This window comes from Oncorhynchus mykiss, chromosome 28, assembly GCF_057628025.1.
Source record: "Oncorhynchus mykiss isolate SJ-2025 chromosome 28, ASM5762802v1, whole genome shotgun sequence".
NCBI classification, from domain to species: Eukaryota; Metazoa; Chordata; class Actinopteri; order Salmoniformes; family Salmonidae; genus Oncorhynchus; species Oncorhynchus mykiss.
In genome coordinates, this window is record NC_143049.1 from 31,932,592 (window position 1) to 31,958,167 (window position 25,576).

The 25,576-nt window shown below is 42.8% G+C and overlaps 1 protein-coding gene across 1 annotated transcript in view; it reads right to left on the minus strand.

Annotated features, from left to right (window-relative positions):
• Window positions 1-2,651: 2,651 nt before the first annotated feature.
• Window positions 2,652-25,576, minus strand: part of LOC110508940 (guanine nucleotide-binding protein G(I)/G(S)/G(O) subunit gamma-12) — a 55,787-nt gene continuing 32,862 nt past the window's right edge. Inside the window, exons 2-4 of the mRNA XM_021589863.3 lie at window positions 7,255-7,289; window positions 7,032-7,140; window positions 2,652-5,902 (exon numbers count right to left, since the gene is read on the minus strand). Coding sequence (XP_021445538.1) covers window positions 5,777-5,902; window positions 7,032-7,124 — 219 coding nt within the window. The 5' untranslated portion in view covers window positions 7,125-7,140; window positions 7,255-7,289 and the 3' untranslated portion in view covers window positions 2,652-5,776. The remainder of the gene's footprint in view (window positions 5,903-7,031; window positions 7,141-7,254; window positions 7,290-25,576) is intronic.

The window sequence follows — 25,576 nt, forward strand, 5'->3', positions numbered from 1 at the left end:
CCCTCCCAACAGCACTGAGTTAAAGGTTACCATGTCGTAACTAAGGTGTGTGACGACCAGTTGAGGGTGTGACACTGATGTCATGTGGTATTGTGTTGGTGGTGTTTGGGGGAAAGGTTAGATAAAAGTAGGGGAGGTGTGATGTAAGGTTTATGTTGGTACTGGAGGAGTTCAAGTCAGTCACAGGAGGAATTTTACATTCCCCAGCCCTTAGTAACTACCCAACTGGCTCCTTGGGTATCCCTGTGTTTTCTGGTTATTACCATCGACATACGCAAAAGTTGTATAGGGGGTTTAAGAAGGTTGTATAGGACAATAAATACTCAGGTCATCAAAATAATCTGAATCATATTTTTCACTCAATGTAATACAGTTTACTCAACAGATTACACTCAACATGTTACACTCAAATGTTACACTCAAATGTTACTCTCAACAGATTACACTCAACATGTTACACTCAAATGTTACTCTCAACAGATTACACTCAACATGTTACACTCAACAGATTACACTCAACATGTTACTCTCAACAGATTACACTCAACATGTTACTCTCAACAGATTACACTCAACATGTTACACTCAACATGTTACTCTCAACAGATTACACTCAACATGTTACTCTCAACAGATTACACTCAACATGTTACTCTCAACAGATTACACTCAAATGTTACTCTCAACAGATTACACTCAACATGTTACACTCAACAGATTACACTCAACATGTTACTCTCAACAGATTACACTCAACATGTTACTCTCAACAGATTACACTCAACATGTTACTCTCAACATGTAACACTCAACAGATTACACTAATAATACAATAAATACTGCAGAATATCAGTGTATATAACTAGAGAAAATAAATCAAATACAATTGCTGAATAAATTGTGTAACAACAGTGTAACAACATCCTGAGGGAACACTCGGGGTAGTAGACAGTAGATCAGATGTCATGGTTTGGCATGGTCCACTGCACTGCTGAATGGGGGTGAATGAGTGGTTCGGCCTAACCGAGGGGCTGTGCGGGGGTGGGACCACCAACAGTGCAGAGGACTGTGCTGGGATGGGTTCAACGCTGCCCCCCCCCCCCTCCCCGTCTCCCACACATCAGCACATTCCAACACACTGACACTGTGACTGCCAGGCTTTCACCAAGAGAGGCACGCGGTCAGTGGGCTTGCCAGGCCTTAGCAATGTGCCCACCAGGCTCGCCCTGGAACACAATGACATTGTGCTTGCCAGGATTACACTGTGTGCTTCGCGTCCAATACGCCTGCTTTGCACCGATATCAATACACTGTTACTGGGCAGCCAGGCTTCTGCAGGACACGGCTCCTAAAGGCATCCATAGTAAAAGACTGTACTTACTGTGGCTTTCCCAGCTGCAGAGATGAATCATGTGCAAGAGAGAACAATTTCTAAAATGTGTCATGTATACTCCCTCTCCGGCCTCTAGGTCATCAGGCTGCTTAATATCCTGCACACCTGTCACCATCGTCTCGCGCACCTCATGACACTCACCTGGACTCCATCACTTCCTTGATTATCTTCCCTATATCTGTCACTCCCCTTGGTTCTTTCCTCAGGTGTTATTGACTCTGTTTTCATGTCGGTGCGTTGTTTGTATAACCTGTTTATTGTTTCCTTTATTTATTCAAACACTCACTCCCTGAACTTGCTTCCCGACTCTCAGCACACTCGTTACAAGATGTCTCTTTTGGTTACTATCCAACATTTTCCTCATACTGAATTTGTTCTTTTTTTACCCACTAGCTGCCCGAAGACAAGGTCAGAAAATAAAGGGGAACAAGCTTCAGGCTTACAAATCCTTAAAATAGCGCCTCCTCTCTCGATAAGTGGAAACCAGGGTTTCAGCACCTATTTTTAGCTCTCTCCAGTTCATTGGCCCAGACGGCCGTGGGCCGAGGCCTATTCTAGTCTCACCATGGTGAGGTATAAACACATGTTCGCTGGACCCCACGTAATGAGAGGAAACAAGGCTAGGCTATAGATAACTCACAGTAGCTTTCTTTAGGCCACATGGCTGGAGTTGAATCAAACTGTTGAGCTTGGTCTGCATCCCCTTTGTACAGATGTAGGATCTTGTTGCTGGAGAACTTTCCTGCAATGCAAAACTTATAGTGTATTTTAACTAGTAATTTCCACTTAGAAATTTGAGACTTGATTTTCCCTTACCAAAAATGTATCAACCGCGACAAAAATGTCCATTAATTATAATCCACATAACCTGTAACTGCAGGATTATTTTCCTGCTGTAGCAAACTGCCTCAAATTAAGACCTGTATTTGTTAATTATTCCCTTTAGATAGGAGGGATATTGAATGCTGCATTTTAATAATACGTTTCAATTCATTGTTAGATTGTCTTAACATAATGGGAACAATGGATTCTTGCACGTGGTAGTATAATTACATTTTTGTCATTTAGTAGATGCTCTTATACAGTGTATACATTTTTCGTGCTTTTTCGCAGTGGTCCCTCAAACCACAACCCTGGCTTTGCTAGCTGCCTTGATCTACCAACTGAGCCACACCGGACCATATTACCCACCATCAGACTAACAATCAAGTGAGAAAAGTGAGGAAGTAACAAAAATAAAGAAGCAGAGGAGACAAGGTGCAATTATAAATCTATGTTTAATAACAACAGGAAAGACTGTACTCAGCAGAGAGAGAAACAAAGGCTCCATCACTTGATATAATGAACAAAACCACATACAGATGTCTTTAATCCACCAGGTTCACACTGTCTTCACAGAGGGTCAGGGAAAGGTCACGTACGAGTCTCACAAAGGTATATAAAGGCCATTGCTGGTATGCTGGTTGAATCAGAATTGTCTGGTGATGTCACACAAAGTAACAGTAGCCAGATTTAGCATATTAGAGAGATACACTTGTCAGAGAGAAAAGTCGTCGAGATACAATTGTCATCGCTCAATAATTCATAATGGGTTACTGGGTCTCCCTGTCTCTGATTTCAAGACCTTTATGATGAATGAAGTACCTTTTGGAGGGAGGATAACACAAACATTACAAACAGTAGCACCAGGTGTATACAATCAGACATGTTCTTTTCTCTTCTGCTAGTGACAAGACGATGGCACAATTCAGTTAGAAATCACAGGAAATCAGCACAGAAAGATCCATTTCATTTAACAAATAAAAAAATAATAATCTTCACACCACAATGCAAACACTTGTAAGGCTTTGTGAATGCAAACATAATTATACTTTCCAGCCTATCTGTGCTAACCACATCGATACAGCTGGTTCGTTTTATCGAGACATGCTCCCAACAGCTAACCGACAGGGCATACGGGACATTCTATTTTTTACTGTTCAATAGGACAGAGTTTCCCAAACTTGGTCCTGCCCCCCCAAATACCATACTTAGTACTATCACAGGACATTGGGGTCAGCTTCAAATCAACGTGGTCTCAGAGCATTTAGTATTATTCTGTTTGTAAATTGAGACACTCCATTTCGTATGATATGTTACGTTTCGTATGATATGTGTTAATTTGTGGATGTCCATCATCAGTTTTTTGATGATATGTTACGAATTCCAATTTGTTGTGGTTAACGTTGGTTAGGTGGCTAACATTAGCTAGCTGGCTAACGTTAGCTCTAGGGCTTAGGGGTTCTGGTTAGGAGTTGGGCTAAAAGGGTTAAGGTTGGGGGAAGGGCCAGCTAAAAGGGTTAGGGTTAACATGCTAAGTAGTTGTAAAATAGCTTAAAAAAAAGTAGTAAGTAGTTGCCAAGTTGCTAAAATGCTTAATTTGTCCGTGATGAGATTCAAGCATGCAACCTTTGTGCTGCTAGACATTCGCATTATACGCCCATCCCATCCCAACCAACCAACCTCCTTTTGTTTTTGCCTTAACTAACTTTCTATCTTATGTAACCATACCAAAGGTAACATGTCATATACTATAATGAAATAAAATATAAATGCAACATGCAACCATTTCTAAGATTTTGTTGAGTTACAGTTCATACAAATAAATCAGTCAATATGAATACATTCATTAAGCCATAATCTATGGATTTCATATGACTGGGCAAGGGCGAGGCAATGGGTGGGCCTGAGAGGGCATAGGCCCACCCACTTCGAAGTCAGGCCGACCCACTGGGGAGCCAGGCCCAGCCAATCCCGCAGATGAAGAAACCAGATGTGGAGGTCCTGGGCTGGTGTGGTTACAAGTGGTCTCCGGTTGTGAGACCGGTTGGACGTACTGCCAAATTCTCTAAAAGGATGTGGGAGGTGGCTTATGGTAGGTAACAGCTCTGGTGGACATTCCTGCAGTCAGCATGTCAATTGCACGCTCCCTCAAAACTTGAGAATTGTGCCATTGCGTTGCGTGACCAAACTGCACATTTTAGAGTGGCCTTTGATTGTCCCCAGCACAAGGTGCACCTGTGTAATGATCATGCAGTTTAATGAGCTTCTTGAAATGCCACACCTGTCAAGTAGATTGATTATCTTGACAAAGGATACATGCTCACTAACAAGGGTGTAAACAATTTTTTGCACGTAATTTAAGAGAAATTCATTTTTTGGGCGTAGGGAAATATCTCTGGGATTTTTTTTCCGGCTCATGAAACATGGGACCAGCCCTTCACATGTTGCATTTATATTTTTGTTCAGTGTAATTTGAGTGTCTCGGATGTACGTTTACTATGTTACTTCTAGTCTATCAGACCAGTCTACTCAAATACAGGGTATAGTGCACATAGTTGGGAGTGAAAATAATTTATTACACCATTAATAACAACCCATGTGCCAAGCTGGTGCACCTCCTATGGTCTCTCCCAACAGAATACTTGTACCTGAACCCCCTCTTTAAAATACCAACCTATACATTGATTACATGATTACTATCGTAAATATGTTAAGGTGACTTGGCTCACAGTGTTCTGTTATGTAACACCTGGGTTAAATGGCTGGGTGGAGTGCTGTATACTGAGGTTGTGAATTACCTGTCTTAGCTGTACACTGCAGTTTCCCATCCGAAAATTGGCAGTGAGTTAAAATATCCTCAGCACTAATCAAAAACTTATACTCTTTACATTAATGGAAGGTTGAGGGCTCTGATGATGTCTATTTTAGAAAATATTTGTCCCTGGGTCTACTTCCTTCATTGCTCACTGACAGTCCAGATGCCATCCTGCTGAACCAGTAAGTTATTAATAAACAGCATGAAGCTGCGTTCACATGCTAGTCGGAACTAGGTTACTCTGACATGTTTGATTTGCTAACTGGTTGTAGTTATACACATGCCCTGTTCAACCAGTTAGCAAGTCAAACATGTCTGAGTTTTCTAGTTCCAACTAGCATGTGAACGCTGCACGGGTCAATGATGAGTCAATGGGAAGAAGACAATACAGCCACATGTCCCAACCATGACTCGAAAGCCTGAAATATATTAAATTAGGTCATTATAATACAAATGACAGAAGATACGATTAAAACAGACTCGTTAAAGGGATGGTCGGAAACATCGGCTAAATCCACTGAGCTAAATCAGACACACATTAACAGTCAGTGTCCCAAGGTATATTTGACCGATGTACTGTATCAATGCATTGTATGTTATGTCTGTAAATATGTTCAACGTGAGTGATAAAATACAACATTTTCATTAAAGGGTAAGGTTATAGGCTTTAAGGCATGACGGGTGGATGAGTAGAAAAAAAAGACATACAGGAATATTAAAAAGCCAACAGATACATAAAGGGGTCATTACAATATAGCGCAAGGCTTTTTGTCCTTGAAGGGGTTCTCTGAGGCAGGGATGCCCATGAGCAGAGGGTCGTACTTGGCATGTTCGCCACAGTAGTGCATGAGGTCCGCTGAGGCCTTGGATACCTACGGGTGATATAAGAGAGTGTGCATGAGTGTGTGGGCAAAAGGAGTCTCTCTGCTCACACACATACATGTACAGTATGCACACTAGGCTTGGGCTGTATACCATATATACCATGTAGCGAGGTATTTGGAAATAGCCTCAGGATGGTTTTTCAATACCATTGAAACTATTTATTTTTACCTTTTTTTAAACTACATTTTCATATTTGTCGCTACTTTTTAAGTAAATACCCGCAGTCAACTTGTGCAATACGCTAGGAGATAAAGAAGATTGTGTTCTTCATTTCACCTGTCAAATAATTTTTCATTATGAAGATTACTACCGGTCAAGTGGTGTTTGTATATAAGCACACAACGATGAGAGACCAGAGCCTTGTGAGACTCACTGTTGTGCAGCACGCACCAGATTATTTAGTTACAGTATGGAATTCACAACTAAATATTTGCCAGTTAGATATCTTATAATGAATAAGTTAACTGTCTAAAATGTTGAAAATGCTCTGCAGTTGTGCATTTGGTTTGCTAATTTAGTAGCTAGTTAGCTATCTACGTATATCTAGCTAAGTGGTTAGCTTCTTCCAAAATCAAGCTTTGTTTGGTAACAGCTGAGATATCCCTCCTGGATTAAGAGCCTTCCTGTCTAATATTTGTTTTGTGCATGCAGCCAACTGATGTTGCATTTTTTTGTTACTTGTATAACTTTATGAGCTGGGATGTCTGTCCTGCAAATACTTTCGGTCAGAGACCGTAGAAAGTGTTTGCAACGCTTGTTAGCATTTAGTTAGCATTCTTTATGTGAATCTACATGTACTTGTTAGCATTGCTAACCTTCGGATTACAGAGGAAAAAGCAGCCCTTGTATTCAGTGTCAGTATTACCGAATATCCCAGATATCCCGGTAAGGCACAAGGCCGGTATAAAGGTATGACAATCTGGATACCGCCCAAGCCTAACGCACACTCACAAGTACCCATACACGTGTATACTGTACACAGACATACACACTAACAACAGATCATTGGGCTATCCTTAATAGCAAGATGGTGTGCATTTAGGGAGACATTTAGGTAAGGACCAGTAAAATCTACTTTGTTACTCAGCACTCCTTTCTACTTTCAGCATGCCGTACCTTTATCCTCTCAATACTGGCCTCTATCTTTAGCTGTTGTACTGTCCTTCTGGCCTGAGTTATGTTGTTAGAGCTTGGCATCTTCGATGACATCTTGGCCTCCACACCACTGCATGGAGGAAGTACACAAGAGAAAAGCTAATATTATAGAATTTGTCATGAAACACAACAGATATGGCAAAAATATAAATAGCCTTTTTATAGATAATTTGACAACACTTACCTCGTCAAATATTTTGAAATCTAATCTTATGAAATCTGAAAGAAAAAAAAGTTTTTTTTAAACAACTGGCAATTATTGCATTAAAAGCCTGACCACTCACTTTAGAACGGGTATTGGGACAGAACATTCCCCCCCTCAATCTTTCCCCAGACATACATCCTGCTATCTGACGGTAAAGACCAACCCATCTTTGACGCATGAGAAGCAGTTAGGCCAATTTTGCAAGCCTCTTGACAAATCACGGCGCAGTATGTCATTACAAAACCATTCATACGTCTGCGAAGGGAATGTACAGTAAACAAATAATGGAACGTTTCTGTTGTGTCAACAAAGTGTGATTCAATCAGTTCTCCATTGTGTTTTTGCTTGATATAACCATATGTTTTATTGGAGGCATGTATACTTTAAGAGGCAGTGCAGCTGGTAGCGCTTTGCAACAAGGGTAATATATATATTTGTATATACAGTACCAGTAATTGTTTGGACACACCTACTCATTCAAGTTTTTTTTCTTCTCTCAACCAGCTTCATGAAGTAGTCACCTGGAATGCATTTAAATTAACAGGTGTGTCTTGTCAAAAGTTTGTTTGTGGAATTTCTTTCCATCTTAACGCGTCTGAGCAAATCAGTTGTGTTGTGACAAGGTAGGGGTGGTATACAGAAGATAGCCCTATTTGGTAAAAGACCAAGTCCATATTATGGCAAGAACAGCTCAAATAGGCAAAGAAAAACAACAGTCCATCATTACTTTAAGACATGAAGGTCAGTCAACATTTCAAGAATTTTGAAAGTCTCTTCGAGTGCAGTCGCAAAAACCATCAATCGCTATGATGAAACTGGCTCTCATAGGAAAGGAAGACCAAGAGTTACTTTTGCTGCAGAGGACAAGTTCACCAGCCTCAGAAATTGCAGCTCAAATAAATGCTTCACAGAGTTCAAGTAACAGACCCATCTCAACATCAACTGTTCAGAGGAAACTGCGTGAATCAGGCCTTCATGGTCGAATCGCTGCAAAGAAACCACTACTAAAGGACACCAATAATAAGAAGAGACTTGCTTGGGCCAAGAAACACGAGTATTAGACTGGTGGAAATCTGTCCTTTGGTCTGATGAGTCCAAATGTTTTGGTTCCAACCACTGTGTCTTTGTGAGACAGAGTAGGTGAACGGATGATCTCCGCATGTGTGGTTCCCACTGTGAGGCATGGAGTAGGAGGTGTGATGATGTGGGGGTGCTTTGCTGGTGACACTGTCTGTGATTTATTTAGAATTCAAGGCACACTTAACAAGCATGGTTACCACAGCATTCTGCAGCGATACGCCATCCCATCAGCTTTGCGCTTAGTGGGACTATCATTTATTTTTCCATGACCCAACACACCTCCAGGCTGTGTAAGGGCAATTTGACCAAGAAGGAGAGTGATGGGAGTGCTGAATCAGATGACCTGGCCTCCACAATCACCCGACATCAACCGAATTGAGATGGTTTGGGATGAGTTGGACAACAGAGTGAAGGAAAAGCAGCCAACAAGTGCTCAGCATATGTGGGAACTCCTTCAAGACTGTTGGAAAAGCATTCCAGGTGAAGCTGGTTGAGAAAATGCCAAGATTGTGCAAAGCTGTCATCAAGGCAAAGGGTGGCTACTTTGAGGCTACTTTGAAGAGTCTAAAATCTTAAATATATTTTGATTTGTTAAACACTTTTTTGGTTACTACATGATTCATATGCGTTATTTCATAGTATTGATGTAGAAAATAGTAAACAAAAAAACTTAAATGAGTAGGTGTGTCCAAACATTTGACTGGTACTGTATATATATATATATATATATATATATATATATATATATATATATATATATATATATATATATATATATATATATATATATATATATATATATGTTTTAAATACATTATTTATTTTTTACACTCCTGAAACAAACATATAAATTCGAACAACAACTTACAGACACAAATAATTATTACATCTCATCTGCCCAGACTCTCATGCTCACACCACCATCCCTAGTGCCTGCATTATTGTTTGCCACTTGGCCTTAAGTTGTACCAATTTGTTTTTCTCAGTCGCCCATGCTATTTGAATATTTCAATAATATATCATTGCAACAAGGGTAATCATGAGTGTCAACACACTTCCTCCATTCACACACAGACCTTTCCCTTAAGTGACATCACAAGGTTTTCCTCATCATGCACAAAGTCACAAGATTTTTTATTTATTTTACCTTTATTTAACTAGGCAAGTCAGTTAAGAACAAATTCTTATTTCCAATGGTGGCCTAGGAACAGTGGGTTAACTGCCTGTTCAGGGGCAAAATGACAGATTTGTACCTTGTCAGCTCGGGGATTTGAACTGGTCAGCATTAGGTTACTAGGCCACGACTCTAACCACTAGACTACCCTGACGCACCAGGGTAGCCTACCAAGATGCTTGAGAACGGTGCAATTGCGCAATTCGGGGTATTACTGTATCTGTAGGGACCCCTCTTTATATTTATATTGGTAAATGTTTCAGTTAGGACAGACGGGAGGCCGGGGCGCTCCAGTACAGTATGTGGCATTAATGCACCACAATAACCTTGGATGCCTCACAGAAGAACCTCATAGAAGAAGGGCACTGTTTTCCCGAAATTCTGTTAACAACGGCGGGGGCAGGTGTTCAGCAGGCGGGAGTGAAGGACACTCTGTGATAGCTTAGCCAGCTAATCCTAAGGAGGACTCTGGTATACATCAGGTGGGTGGAGGGGGCGACACTGTGTGCTAGCTAACTAGCAAGCTAGCTGGCACACGGTGTTGCTTACTATCAAGCTAGCTAGTACACAGTGTCGCCCTAGCCTCCCGTCTGCCATGCTAGCGGGAGGCAGGTACGACCGGTAGACCATGTCCTTCGCCCCCGCCTGTCAGGCACGGTTTTCCCAAACATACACGCACATCCATGCCTAGAGCATCTTCTACAAAATCAGGCTGTATATAAGAGAGGGTGGCAGGTAGCCTAGCAGTTAAAAGTGTTGGGCCAGTAACCGAAAGGTCTCTGATTTGAATCCCCAGCCGAAAAGGTAAAAAAATACGCAAATATAGTTTAAGTGCAGAGTAGAGTCCTGAGAGTAGTCCTGAGAGTAGAGTCCTGAGAGTAGAGTCCTGAGAGTAGAGTGCTGAGAGTAGAGTGCTGAGAGTAGAGTGCTGAGAGTAGAGTGCTGAGAGTAGAGTGCTGAGAGTAGAGTCCTGAGAGTAGAGTCCTGAGAGTAGAGTCCTGAGATAGAGTCCTGAGAGTAGAGTGCTGAGAGTAGAGTGCTGAGAGTAGAGTCCTGAGAGTAGAGTGCTGAGAGTAGAGTCCTGAGAGTAGAGTGCTGAGAGTAGAGTCCTGAGAGTAGAGTCCTGAGAGTAGAGTGCTGAGAGTAGAGTCCTGAGAGTAGAGTCCTGAGAGTAGAGTCCTGAGAGTAGAGTCCTGAGAGTAGAGTCCTGAGAGTAGAGTGCTGAGAGTAGAGTCCTAAGAGTAGAGTCCTGAGAGTAGAGTCCTGAGAGTAGTGTCCGGAGTGAAGTAAAATGGGGTAAAGTTCACAGTCAGTTAGAGGAGTCATTCCCTCTGAGCTCTAATTCCCCTTCCTGGTAATCATTTACAGGGATGATGGAACATGCCTGGACACATCCTCTCCTCTGCTTCCTGGGATCTCTGGTTTCGGTGTCTTTTTCACTCCCTCTCCCTCCCTCTCACACACATATACACACTTCATTTTTTACTGCAAGAGACGGGAAACATTGAGCACTTTTCTCAGAACATATTGTGTAATAAACAGAAACACCACATGTGCAACAACGAGGCCCACAATAAGGTAGGCCTTATTAAATCTTCAACTAAGCCAATCAGCATCCAGTGTTAAAAGTCCTATGTTCATGCACACTGCAGAGGAATTAAAGCAAAGTGAAATGTAAGAAACATTGTGTAATATCAGTAAAGAATATGAATGTAATTACACACAACTTAATGATCAAAATACAGAAGTGTGCACTGTGCACAGGACCAGAGCTAGTATTCAAATGATCCTGTTCCTCCATTAGAGAAGTGTGCAGTGTGCACAGGACCAGAGCTAGTATTCAAATGATCCTGTTCCTCCATTAGAGAAGTGCGCAGTGTGCACAGGACCAGAGATAGTATTCAAATGATCCTGTTCCTCCATTAGAGAAGTGTGCAGTGTGCACAGGACCAGAGCTAGTATTCAAATTATCCTGTTCATCCATTAGAGAAGTGTGCAGTGTGCACAGGACCAGAGCTAGTATTCAAATGATCCTCTTCCTCCATTAGAGTGATTGGGTTGTTTTGTTTGACCCCCTGTGCCCAACAGGATGCGATTCCTTCTAAAGTCTTTGATGCTTCGACAGGAGTCCACTGTATTTCTCTTTGTGTCCAGGAAGGAGGGAAGACTCTAATTTCCTGGCCTTTGCTTTGGGATGACTGATTAAAGCACAACGTTCCAGAGCAAAACATAGCTGGACAATGATGAAGCTGGAAAACTTTGTTGCTGTATTTAGCCCTGGGTAAAATACATAAGTCAGATACTGTCAAAGACTTTCATTAAGACCTGGGTAAAATACATAAGTCAGATACTTTCAAAGACTTTCATTAAGACCTGGGTAAAATACATATGTCAGATTCTTTCAAAGACTTTCTTGATTTAGCTTCCCTGGTACAATGTGACCAAAGGAAAATTCTGTGTCACAAGTGCAATCTCTGCCTACCCTGCATTCCAGTCAAGCCAAATCAACCTGAAACCCCAAACCCCCAATGCAAATATGTATCAAAAATACTCTTCCAGAGACACTTCTAGCCAAGAGTTCTGAGAAAAACCCCGCCCATTTGCCACCATGTCAGGTTTTTGGTGGGTCAGTTCCTGGTGTTAAACTAACACAAGGAGTCAAGCTAACAGAGCTGAACAGTCAATGACCCGAGGGAAAAAAGGATGTAACATCATCCTCCGACAGAACAGAAGCGCGATAGCTTTTCAGGTGAACCATAACAGTAGAATGAATAAAAGACGATGTGTAAATCAGAAAACTGATTTGTCAATCAAATCAATCAATCAAATGTGTTTATTAAGCCCTTTTTACATCTTATAGCTCTTCACTAGCTCTTCCTCGTAAAGAATAAATTCCTCCAGCTTCCTTGATTCTCTCTGAACTTCATAAAGAGTAAAGATGTAATATTCCAGCTTCGCACCATGATGACGTGCCATAATCAGAATAAATCAAGCTGAACGTTAAAGTCAACGTGATAGAGAACGTCGTTAGGGTATCACGGGCTGAAGTGAAGATCCCTCCTTGGAACAGTAAACAGCAACCGGATATTTATTTCTTCTTCGTGGAAAGAAGGCAGGACTGAGGAGCTCAAGTGTTCTGCTGTTTCTAGCAGAAGGAAGAGAGTGCTGCATTAGAACCTGGGTCAAACTGGGCTCCGCGGGTTCTGATGGAGCTGCAGTCAGTTGATGTTGGCTGTCACTTGTCAATATATATATATATATATATATTTTAAATCCAACCTGAAATTCCTAGAAGTTAGGGTTGAATAAAGGTCACAGTGCATGCTTACAAAGAACAGACTATGGTACTAAATGACAGTATGTAGCAGAGGTAAGCTGGTCCTGGAGACAGTAGCCTCGTACACTGATGTTAGGCCTGTATTTACTGTCGCCCCCGAACCATAGAAACCTTTTTGTGGCTTCGAAAGACCAGTTCAACCAGTCTGAAGTGAAAGGGAGTTTTCTGACCCGCTCAACATTAGTGATTTTTTAAACAGCCCAACCCAAGTGAGTCAGGCTAGCAAGTCCTCTGATCTGATGCCAACCATCACCACCACCATATGAATTGACTTTGGGAGGGGCACCCCCATCCCCCTGCAGTAACTCCAAGTCGGGGGGCCACACAGCCACGATACAGTAGTTCTACCACCTAGGATCAGAGAGAGAGACCACCCCATAACATAGCCCACCCCATCGCCCCCCGCCACCACTCTCCAGCCCTCACATGTCAACCTCAACAGGACCACCAACAGTATTGAATACAGCAGGCCCACTACTCTACTGTACCTTACACACACTCACCCACACACTATTAATTAACATGACATTCAAAGCACAACGCCGGAGAGTCCTTTGTGAGTCTCTAGAATGAATCGAGTTTTCTATGAATAGGGTCTGTGTTAATTAATGTGATATAATCAGGCCACTGTGAATTCTATTGCCACTGACTAATGTGTCAACTGGCTGTGTGGTCCTTTAGTGTGAAAGTTAGCACAAAGTAGGTAGCATGCAATAATAAATGTCCCCCTATGACTGCAGCTGTACATCTTTGCTTGAAGTCAGGACTCATAAACAAACATTTTTGCAGGTCATATAACGTCCGCATGATTATATCTAAAGAAGGCTATGGCTTATTAAAATGTGTTCATATGGGTTGTCTATAGACATCGTCTGAGGCCAAAGTCGCCCCTCTTGTGTAAAGTGATATTTGGAGTCTAGACAGACGTCTGCCTCTTTGAACTTTCCAGAGTTCAAAGCCCTGGGCTGCAGCCAGAATTGGTTTATCTCTCTCTCTCTCACACACACACACACAACGCTTGCTGCAGGAGTTCTCTTGTCTGCAGGGCGAAAGCTAAAAGTAGCTGTTCACACTGCTGGAGCCGTGCTCTTTTGCCAGTATCAGCACTTTCCATCTGAGACTTTGAATAAAACCAAACAATTTTCTACTACGAACCCCCATAACAAAGATGCCATTGGTTTTGCTGAGTAAAGTAGGATACGTTTATGAGTCGATGAGAGAGAAACTGAGAAGCTGCTGATGGTGGTAGCTTATGTTTGCTAATGTGTGAGAAACATTGAGGCACTGAAGAACTAGAGAGGATGACATCATTCCAATCCCACCAGAAAAGCTGCTCTGAGTTGTTCAGCCTTAGAAAAAAAGGGTTCCAAAAGGGTTCTAGGGTTGTCCCCGTAGGATAACCCTGGTAGAAATAACTCTTTTAGGTTCCATGTAGAACCCTCTGTGGCAAGAGTTCTATATGAGCCCAAAATAGTTCTACCTGGAAACAAAAAGTTATTTAAAGGGTTCTCCTATGGGGAGAGCAAAATAACCATTTAAGGTTCTAGATAGATTGGCAAGCAACTGTTGTCATGCACATTGGTTGGGACTGCATTGGTCCAGTGTTTCTGTTGAATATATTTTATAACCTAGGATAATCAGACAGCTTAGACAACTCAAACAGTAGTCAGTGGATGTTGAAACTACAAACATTACATCATAGAGAGACAGTGTGTGTGAGTTTTCAGTAACTTTATAAACCATGGTGCTTATCTGAGCTGTTCCAGTAGTAGGTAATTGACTTCACGAGAGAAAGCTACTGGGGTGAGAGATACAGTGCCTTGCGAAAGTATTCGGCCCCCTTGAACTTTGCGACCTTTTGCCACATTTCAGGCTTCAAACATAAAGATATAAAACTGTATTTTTTTGTGAAGAATCAACAACAAGTGGGACACAATCATGAAGTGGAATGACATTTATTGGATATTTCAAACTTTTTTAACAAATCAAAAACTGAAAAATTGGGAGTGCAAAATTATTCAGCCCCTTTACTTTCAGTGCAGCAAACTCTCTCCAGAAGTTCAGTGAGGATCTCTGAATGATCCAATGTTGACCTAAATGACTAATGATGATAAATACAATCCACCTGTGTGTAATCAAGTCTCCGTATAAATGCACCTGCACTGTGATAGTCTCAGAGGTCCGTTAAAAGCGCAGAGAGCATCATGAAGAACAAGGAACACACCAGGCAGGTCCGAGATACTGTTGTGAAGAAGTTTAAAGCCGGATTTGGATACAAAAAGATTTCCCAAGCTTTAAACATCCCAAGGAGCACTGTGCAAGCGATAATATTGAAATGGAAGGAGTATCAGACCACTGCAAATCTACCAAGACCTGGCCGTCCCTCTAAACTTTCAGCTCATACAAGGAGAAGACTGATCAGAGATGCAGCCAAGAGGCCCATGATCACTCTGGATGAACTGCAGAGATCTACAGCTGAGGTGGGAGACTCTGTCCATAGGACAACAATCAGTCGTATATTGCACAAATCTGGCCTTTATGGAAGAGTGGCAAGAAGAAAGCCATTTCTTAAAGATATCCATAAAAAGTGTTGTTTAAAGTTTGCCACAAGCCACCTGGGAGACACACCAAACATGTGGAAGAAGGTGCTCTGGTCAGATGAAACCAAAATTGAAATTTTTGACAACATTGCAAAAAGTTATGTTTGGCGTAAAAGCAACACAGCTGAACACACCATCCCCACTGTCAAACATGGTGGTGGCAGCATCATGGTTTGGGCCTGCTTTTCTTCAGCAGGGACAGGGAAGATGGTTAAAATTGATGGGAAGATGGATGGAGCCAAATACAGGACCATTCTGGAAGAAAACCTGATGGAGTCTGCAAAAGACCTGAGACTGGGACGGAGATTTGTCTTCCAACAAGACAATGATCCAAAACATAAAGCAAAATCTACAATGGAATGGTTCAAAAATAAACATATCCAGGTGTTAGAATGGCCAAGTCAAAGTCCAGACCTGAATCCAATCGAGAATCTGTGGAAAGAACTGAAAACTGCTGTTCACAAATGCTCTCCAGCCAACCTCACTGAGCTCGAGCTATTTTGCAAGGAGGAATGGGAAAAAAATTCAGTCTCTCGATGTGCAAAACTGATAGAGACATACCCCAAGCGACTTACAGCTGTAATCGCAGCAAAAGGTGGCGCTACAAAGTATTAACTTAAGGGGGCTGAATAATTTTTCACGCCCAATTGTTCAGTTTTTGATTTGTTAAAAAAGTTTGAAATATCCAATAAATGTCGTTCCACTTCATGATTGTGTCCCACTTGTTGTTGATTCTTCACAAAAAAATACAGTTTTATATCTTTATGTTTGAAGCCTGAAATGTGGCAAAAGGTCGCAAAGTTCAAGGGGGCCGAATACTTTCGCAAGGCACTGTATGTCACTTCAGTTCTGGGGTAAGAGGAGAGTGAGAAAAGCAAACTACTCAAAGAAGAGGGCATGATAACTTCGCTAGGGTGACCCCACCCAGTCCGGTGTCAGCATTGGTGTCAGACTGGAGAGTTGAATGCTAATTAATTGTTAAGTAAAAATTAAAAATTAATTATCCGCTTGATGCCCCCATCAAAATCCGTCACGAGACTTGTGTTAATAACCCGGTATTGAGACAACAATTGACTGGAAATGAATAGGTAATTTCCAAGTGAAGGTATATGGGTAATTCCACGGTATAAAAAAAATAAAAAAAATAATATATATATATATATATAAATATAAATACATACATAAGTATTCAGCCCCTTTGCTATGACACTTCAAGTTGAGCTCAGGTGCATCCTGTTTCCATTGATCATCCTTGAGATGTTTCTACAACTTTATTGGAGTCCACCTGTGGTAAATTCAAGTGATTGGACATGATTTGGAAAGGCCTGTCTACAGTCGTGGCCGAAAGTTTGGAGAATGACACAAATATTAATTTCCACAAAGTTTTCTGCTTCAGTGTCTTTAGATATTTTTGTCAGATGTAATTATACTTCAGTATGCCATAGTAACAAGTATTTCATAAGTGTCAAATGCTTTTATTGACAATTACATGAAGTCAATATTTGCAGTGTTGACCCTTCTTTTTCAAGACCTCTGCAATCCGCCATGGCATGCTGTCAATTAATTTCTGGGCCACATCCTGACCGATGGCAGCCCATTCTTGCATAATCAATGCTTGGAGTTTGTCAGAATTTGTGGGTTTGTGTTTGTCCACCCGCCTCTTGAGGATTGACCACAAGTTCTCAATGGGATTAAGGTCTGGGGAGTTTCCTGGCCATGGACCCAAAATATCGATGTTTTGTTCCCTGAGCCACTTAGTTATCACTTTTGCCTTATGGCAAGGTGCTCCATCATGCTGGAAAAGGCATTGTTCGTCACCAAACTGTTCCTGGATGGTTGGGAGAAGTTGCTTTCGGAGGATGTGTTGGTACCATTCTTTATTCATGGCTGTGTTCTTAGGCAAAATTGTGAGTGAGCCCACTCCCTTGGCTGAGAAGCAACCCCACACATGAATGGTCTCAGGATGCTTTACTGTTGGCATGACACAGGACTGATGGTAGCGCTCACCTGGTCTTCTCCGGACAAGCTTTTTCCAGATGCTCCAAACAATCGGAAAGGGGATTTGTCCGAGAAAATGACTTTACCCCAGTCCTCAGCAGTCCAATCCCTGTACCTTTGGCAGAATATCAGTCTGTCCCTGATGTTTTTCCTGGAGAGAAGTTGCTTCTTTGCTGTCCTTCTTGACACCAGGCCATCCTCCAAAAGTCTTCGCCTAACTGTGAGTGCAGATGCACTCACACCTGCCTGCTGCCATTCCTGAGCAAGCTCTGTACTGGTGGTGCCCCGATCCCGCAGCTGAATCAACTTTAGGAGACGGTCCTCGCGCTTGCTGGACTTTCTTGGGCGCCCTGAAGCCTTCTTCACAACAATTGAACCGCTCTCCTTGAAGTTCTTGATAATCCGATAAATGGTTGATTTTGGTGCAATCTTACTGGCAACAATATCCTTGCCTGTGATGCCCTTTTTTGTGCAAAGCAATGACGTGTTTCCTTGCAGGTAACCATGATTGACAGAGGAAGAACAATGATTCCAAGCACCACCCTCCTTTTGAAGCTTCCATTCTGTTATTCGAACTCAATCAGCATGATAGAGTGATCTCCAGCCTTGTCCTCGTCAACACTCACACCTGTGTTAACGACAGAATCACTGACATAATGTTAGATGGTTTTTGTGCCAGGGCTGAAATGCAGTGTAAATCTTTTGGGGGGATTCAGTTCATTTGCATGACAAAGAGGGACTTAGCAATTAATTGCAATTCATCTGATCACTCTTCATAACATTCTGGAGTATATGCAAATTGCCATCATACAAACTGAGGCAACAGACTTTGTGAAAATTAATATTTGTGTCGTTCTCAAAACTTTTGGCCACGACTGTATATAATGTCCCACAGTTGACAGTGCATGTCAGAGCAAAAACCAAGAAACCAAGCCATGAGGTCGAAGGAATTGTCCATAGAGCTCCAAGACAGGATTGTGCTGAGGCACAGATCTGGGGAACGGGCACCAACACATTTCTGCAGCATTGAAGGTCCCCAAGAACACAGTGGCCTCCATAATTCTTAATTTGAAGTGAGTTTGGAACCACCAAGACTCTTCCTAGAGCTGGCCACCAGGCCAAACTGAGCAATTGGGGGAGAAGGGCCTTGGTCAGGAAGGTGACCAATAACCCGATGGTCACTCTGACAGAACTCCAGAGTTCCTCTGTGGAGATGGGAGAACCTTCCAGAAGCACAACCATCTCTGAAGCACTCCACCAATCAGGCCATTATGGTGAGTGGCCAGACAGAAGCCATTCCTCAGTAAAAGGAACGACAGCCCGCTTGGGGTTTGCCAAAAGGCCGCTAAAGGACTCTCAGACCATGATGAGAAACAAGATTATCTGGTCTGATGAAACCAAGATTGAACGCTTTGGCCAGAATGCCAAGCGTCACGTCTGGAGAAAACCTGGCACCATCCCTACGGGGAACCTGCTCCAGAGCGCGCAGGGCTTCTGACTGGGGCGAAGGTTCACCTTCCAACAGGGCAACGACCCTAAGCACACAGCCAAGACAATGCAGGAGTAGCTTCGGGACAAGTATCTGAATGTCCCTGAGTGGCCCAGCCAGAGCCCGGACTTGAAACTGATCAAACATTCCTGGAGAGACCTAAAAATATCTGTGCAGTGACACTCCCCATCCAACCTGACAGAGCTTCAGACGATCTGCAGAGAAGAATGGGAGAAACTCCCCAAATACAGGTGTGCCAAGCTTGTAGCATCATACCCAAGAAGACTAGAGGCTGTAATCGTTGCCAAAGGTGCTTCAACAAAGTACTGAGTAAGGGTCTGAATACTTACGTAAATGTGATATTTTTTTTTTTTTTTAATAAACTAGCAAAAATGTCAAAACCTGTTTTTGCTTTGTCATTATGGGTATTGTGTGTAGATTGATGAATGGAAATGTGGAAAAAGTCAAGTGGACTGAATACTTTCCGAATGGACTGTATATATATTCACACCTACATATACACTGCTCAAAAAAATAAAGGGAACACTTAAACAACACAATGTAACTCCACACTTCTGTGAAATCAAACTGTCCACTTAGGAAGCAACACTGATTGACAATAAATTTCACGTGCTGTTGTGCAAATGGAATAGACAACAGGTGGAAATTATAGGCAATTAGCAAGACCCCCAATAAAGGAGTGGTTCTGCAGGTGGTGACCACAGACCACTTCTCAGACCACTTCTCAGTTCCTATGCTTCCTGGCTGATGTTTTGGTGTCTTTTGAATGCTGCTTTCACTCGAGTGGTAGCATGAGACGGAGTCTACAACCCACACAAGTGGCTCAGGTAGTGCAGTTCATCCAGGATGGCACATCAATGCGAGCTGTGGCAAGAAGGCTTGCTGTGTCTGTCAGCGTAGTGTCCAGAGCATGGAGGCGCTACCAGGAGACAAGCCAGTACATCAGGAGACGTGGAGGAGGCCGTAGAAGGGCAACAACCCAGCAGCAGGACCGCTACCTCCGCCTTTGTGCAAGGAGGAGCAGGAGGAGCACTGCCAGAGCCCTGCAAAACGACCTCCAGCAGGCCACAAATGTGCATGTGTCTGCTCAAACGGTCAGAAACAGACTCCATGAGGGTGGTATGAGGGCCCGACGTCCACAGGTGGGGGTTGTGCTTACAGCCCAACACCTTGCAGGACGTTTGGCATTTGCCAGAGAACACCAAGATTGGCAAATTCATATAGTTTGATTTGTTTAACACTTTTTTTGGTTACTACATGATTCCATATGTGTTATTTCATAGTTTTGATGTCTTTACTATTATTCTACAATGTAGAAAATAGTAAAAAATAAAGAAAAACCCTTGAATGAGTAGGTGTTCTAAAACTTTTGATCGGTAGTGTATATTTTATTTCACCTTTATTTAACCAGGTAGTCCAGTTGAGAACAAGTTCTCATTTACAACTGCGACCTGGCCAAGATAAAGCAAAGCAGTGCGACAAAAACAACAACACAGAAGTTACACATGGGTTAAACAAACGTACAGTCAATAACACAATAGAACATCTGTATACAGTGTGTGCAAATTAAGTCTGGAGGTAAGGCAATAAATAGGCCATAGTGGCGAAGTAATTACAATTCAGCAATTAACACTGGAGTGATAGATGTGCAGATGAGGATGTGCAAGAAGAGCAGAAAAAAATTATAATATGGGGATGAGGTAGGTAGTAGGTTGGATGGGCTATTTACAGATGGGCTGTGTACAGCTACACCGATCGATAAGCTGCTCTGACAGCCGATGCTTGAAGTTAGTGAGGAGATATAAGTCTCCAACTTCAGTGATATTTGCAAATAGTTCCAGTCATTGGCAGCAGAGAACTGGAAGGAAAGGCGGCAAAAAGGAGGTGTTAGCTTTGGTGATGACCAGTGAAATATACCTGCTGGAGCGCGTGCTACGTGTGGGTGCTGCTATGGTGACCAGCGAGCTGAGATAAGGCGGAGCTTTACCTAGCAAAGACTTATGGATGACCTGGAGCCAGTGGGTTTGGCGGTGAATATGTCGCGAGGACCAGCCAACGAGAGCATACAGGTCGCAATGGTGGGTAGTGTATGGGGCTTTGGTGACAAAACGGATGGCACTGTGATAGACTGCATCCAATTCGCTGAGTAGATTGTTGGAGGCTATTTTGTAAATGGCATCACCGAAGTCAAGGATCGGCAGGATAGTCAGTTTTACGAGGGTATGCTTTGCAGCATGAGTGAAGGAGGCTTTGTATCGAAATAGGAAGCCGATTCTAGATTCAATTTTGGATTGGAGATGCTTAATATGAGTCTGGAAGGAGAGTTTACAGTCTAGCCAGACACCTAGGTATTTATAGTTGTCCACATATTTTAAGTCAGAACCGTCCAGAGTAGTGATGCTAGGCGGGCGGGCGGGTGCGGGCAGCGATCGGTTGAAGAGCATGCATTTAGTTTTACTAGCCACGGGAGGAGTGTTGTATGGCATTGAAGCTCATTTGGAGGTTTGTTAGCACAGTGTCCAAAGAAGGGCCAGATGTGTACAGAATGGTGTTGTCTGCTTAGAGGTGGATCAAAGAATCACCAGCAGCAAGAGCGACATCATTGATATGTACAGAGAAAACAGTCGGCCTGAGAATATAACCCTCTGGCACCCCCATAGAGACTGCCAGAGGTCCGGACAACAGGCCCTCCGATTTGACACACTGAACTGTATCTGAGAAGTAGTTGGTGAACCAGACGAGGCAGTAATTTGAGAAACCAAGGTTGTTGAGTCTGCCGATAAGAATACGGTGATTGACAGAGTCGAAAGCCTTGGCCAGGTCGATGAAGGCGGCTGTACAGTACTGTTTTTTATCGACGGTGGTTATGATATCGTTTAGGACCTTCAGCGTGGCTGAGGTGCACCCATGACCAGCTCAGAAACCGGATTGCATAGTGGAGAAGGTACAGTGGGATTCGAGATGGTCAGTGGTCTGTTTGTTCACTTGGCTTTCGAAGACTTTAGAAAGGCATGGCAGGATGGATATAGGTCTGTAACAGTTTGGGTCTAGAGTGGCCGCTTTCCAATTTTTAGGAATCTCAGACGATACGAAAGAGAGGTTGAACAGACCATAATAGGGGTTGCGACAATGGCGGCGGATAATTTTAGGAAGAGAGGGTCCAGATTGTCTAGCCCAGCTGATTTGTAGGGATCTAGATTCTGCAGCTCTTTCAGGACATCGGCTGTCTGGATTTGGGTGAAGGAGAAGCGGGGGTGGGTGGGCTTGGCCCAGTTGCTGCGGGGGGTGCAGAGCTGTTGGCCGGGGTTGGGGTAGCCAGGAGGAAAGCGTGGTCAGCCGTAGAGAAATGCTTATTGAAATTCTCGATTATCGTGGATTTTTCGCTGGTGACAGTGTTTCCTAGCCTCAGTGCAGTGGGCAGCTGAGAGGAGGTGCTCTTATTCTCAATGAACTTTACAGTGTCCCAAAACCTTTTGGAATTAGTGCTGCAGGATGCAAATTTCTGTTTGAAAAAATGTAGAACTAACTGACTGTGTATATTGGTTCCTGACTTCCCTGAAAAGTTGCATATCACGGGGACTATTCGAAGCTAGTGCAGTGCGCCACAGGATGTTTTCGTGCTGGTCAAGGGCAGTCAAGTCTGGAGTGAAAAAAGGGCTATATATGTTCTTAGTTCTACATTTTTTGAAAGGGGCGTGTAGACATTTTTTATGTTGTAAATTACTATTGTAGCTGGAAACGGCAGATTTTTAACTACATAGGAGTAGAGGCCCATTATCAGCAACCATCACTCCTGTGTTCCAATGGCACGTTGTGTTAGCTAATCGAAGTTTATCATTTGAAAAGGCTAATTCATCATTAGAAAACCCTTTTGCAATTATGTTAGCACAGCTGAAAACTGTTGTACTGATTAAAGAAGCAATTAAACTGGCCTTCTTTAGACTAGTTGAGTATCTGGAGCATCAGCATTTGTGGGTTTGATTACAGGCTCAAAATGGCCAGAAACAATGACTTTTCTTCTGAAACTCGTCATTCTATTCTTGTTCTGAGAAATTAAGCCTGTTCCATGAGAGAAATTGCCAAGAAACTGAAGATCTCGTACAACGCTGTGTACTACTCCCTTCATAGAACAGCGCAAACTGGCTCTAACCAGATTAGAAAGAGGAGTGGGAGGCCCCGGTGCACAACTGAGCAAAAGGACAAGTACATTAGAGTGTCTAGTTTGAGAAACAGATGCCTCACATGTCCTCAACTGGCAGCTTCATTAAATAGTACCCCCAAAACACCAGTCTCAACATCAACAGTGAAGAGGCGACTCCGGGATGCTGGCCTTCTAGGCAGAGTTGCAAAGAAAAAGCCATATCTCAGACTGGCCAATAAAAAAAAAAGATTAAGATGGGCAAAAGAACACAGACACTGGACAGAGGAACTCTGCCTAGAAGGCCAGCATCCCGGAGTCGCCTCTTCACTGTTGACGTTGAGACTGGTGTTTTGCGGGTACTATTTAATGAAGCTGCCTCCAAATCACTATAATCCGTCCCTGGGTCTAACCACACCAAGACTATGTTAGCCTCCTGACCCTAAAGGGATACTTCAGCATTTTAGCAATAAGGCCCTTTATCTACTTCCCCTGATTAACTTGTGGATACCATTTTAATGTCTCGGTGTCCAGTATGAAGGAAGTTATAGAGGTAGTTAAGTGAGTACATGCTAACTAGTGTTAGCACAATGACTGGAAGTCTATGAGTATCTGCTAGCATGCCTGAAGTATCCCTTTAAGTCTTTACGTTATCTATATTATATTACCAGCAACACAAGTCTCCAGGTCTTAAGACCGGTTTGCTCATCAACGCTCGCTCCCCATTAAAAATGCATATTTTTATTTGATACAGTTAAAAGACTGACGTTTCGGCCTTCAATGTCCTTCTTCAGAATAATCACAAAAGGAATGGACAAGTTCTCACACAAAATACACTTTTCCAGTACTGTAAACATACAGTCATTCCCTTGTCCACACATACCGTCAGACATGCAGTACATGCATACACACAGGCTTTATTGAAAACGGTCCTGTTGCTTTCACAGGTTTCACTCTGTAAGCTCTGTTTCAGCAGCAGAGCACAGCTCTGTCTAGACAGTCGTCTCTACACTCAACTCATTTCTGAGGAATCCACAAATCCCCAAATTCCCATGTAATTACTATAGTCTCATTTCTAACCTTCTCTCTTACCCGTGTTGATTCCATACTGACAGAGCAGCCATAGAGGTTTCCTGTAGAGGTAGAATGCTAGCCTAGATTATTTCTACATTCAGCAATGTCTGCATTCTACATGTTTGGCATGAAAATGTCTCATAGGCTAATGCAGGAAGGGGCCAGCACCAGGTTTCATAAAACGCATTAGGAGTCAATCCAAACTCATCTTGTTCTTGCTTCATATTCAACATGATAAAACTAGGTTTTGATGTTCTCGCATGCAATGAGAGCAGCAACCCATGATTGTGTGAGTACAATACCGTGCTGTACATCCAGCAGTAGTGGGCTAGGCAGGTACAGAGTTGAAGAGCACAGGATGTATTTGGAGTCTGACGGACGGACGGACTTGAAGAGATAACATGATAACACAGGGATATGTGGTATGTGTGGATTAAGCTGAATCCAGTCTGACTCATGATTTAGCCGTGCATAAACAGTAACAGACTGGACTCTGCCGATTTCACCTCACACACTGGGACTCTGACTACATACAGAGTAACAAGTCCAGGCCCTGAGGCCTCCCGAGTGGTGCAGTGGTCTAAGGCACTGCATCGCAGTTGCTAGCTGTGCCACTAGAGATCCTAGTTTGAGTCCAGGCTCTGTCTCAGACGGCCTCGACCGGGAGACCAATGGGGAGGCGCACAATTGGCCCAGCGGCGTCCGGATTAGGAAGAACTACATTTCCTGGCAGGATCGTTTTCCCAGACTGTGGAGGAGGGGACTTTTGGGCCATTGAATCATTAAACTAGAATTCTGCTTCAGCGTTCAGGGTAAACAGTACAGAATGTTCCTATTGAACCACTCATGGAATGTAATTATTAATAGCTTGTGTCAACTGACAGTTTCTTCTCCATTATCTAAGTGAAGGGGAATTCAGGCACCTGCCCCACATCACAAGACTGCAATAACAAGGAGAGAGAGAGAAGGAGAAGGAAGTGAGAGAGAGAGAGAGAGAGAGAGAGAGAGAGAGAGAGAGAGAGAGAGAGAGAGAGAATGAAAGAAAGAAATAATGACATTGGAAATGGGATTTTACTGTCTATTTTTATTGGTGCAACTGTCATCTGAGTTGTTCAGTCTTTCTAGAGAATGGGCTAGGCACCATGGATTAGGCCTAGAATAAACAGAAACCTAGTACATGACTGTAAAGTCTCTTCAGAACACCAAATCTTCAGACATATCCCACAGCTTCACACACAGCACGTCAAGTGTCCTGTTACACTGTGAAACACTGATACAAAACCCAGCCAACGCGATGACATCATGAGCACTAACAGCCCCATGCAGCAGGTCCTAAAAATAACCTGGCCAGTGGCTACCTTGGAGTAAGCAGGAAACAGGAAGCAGGGAG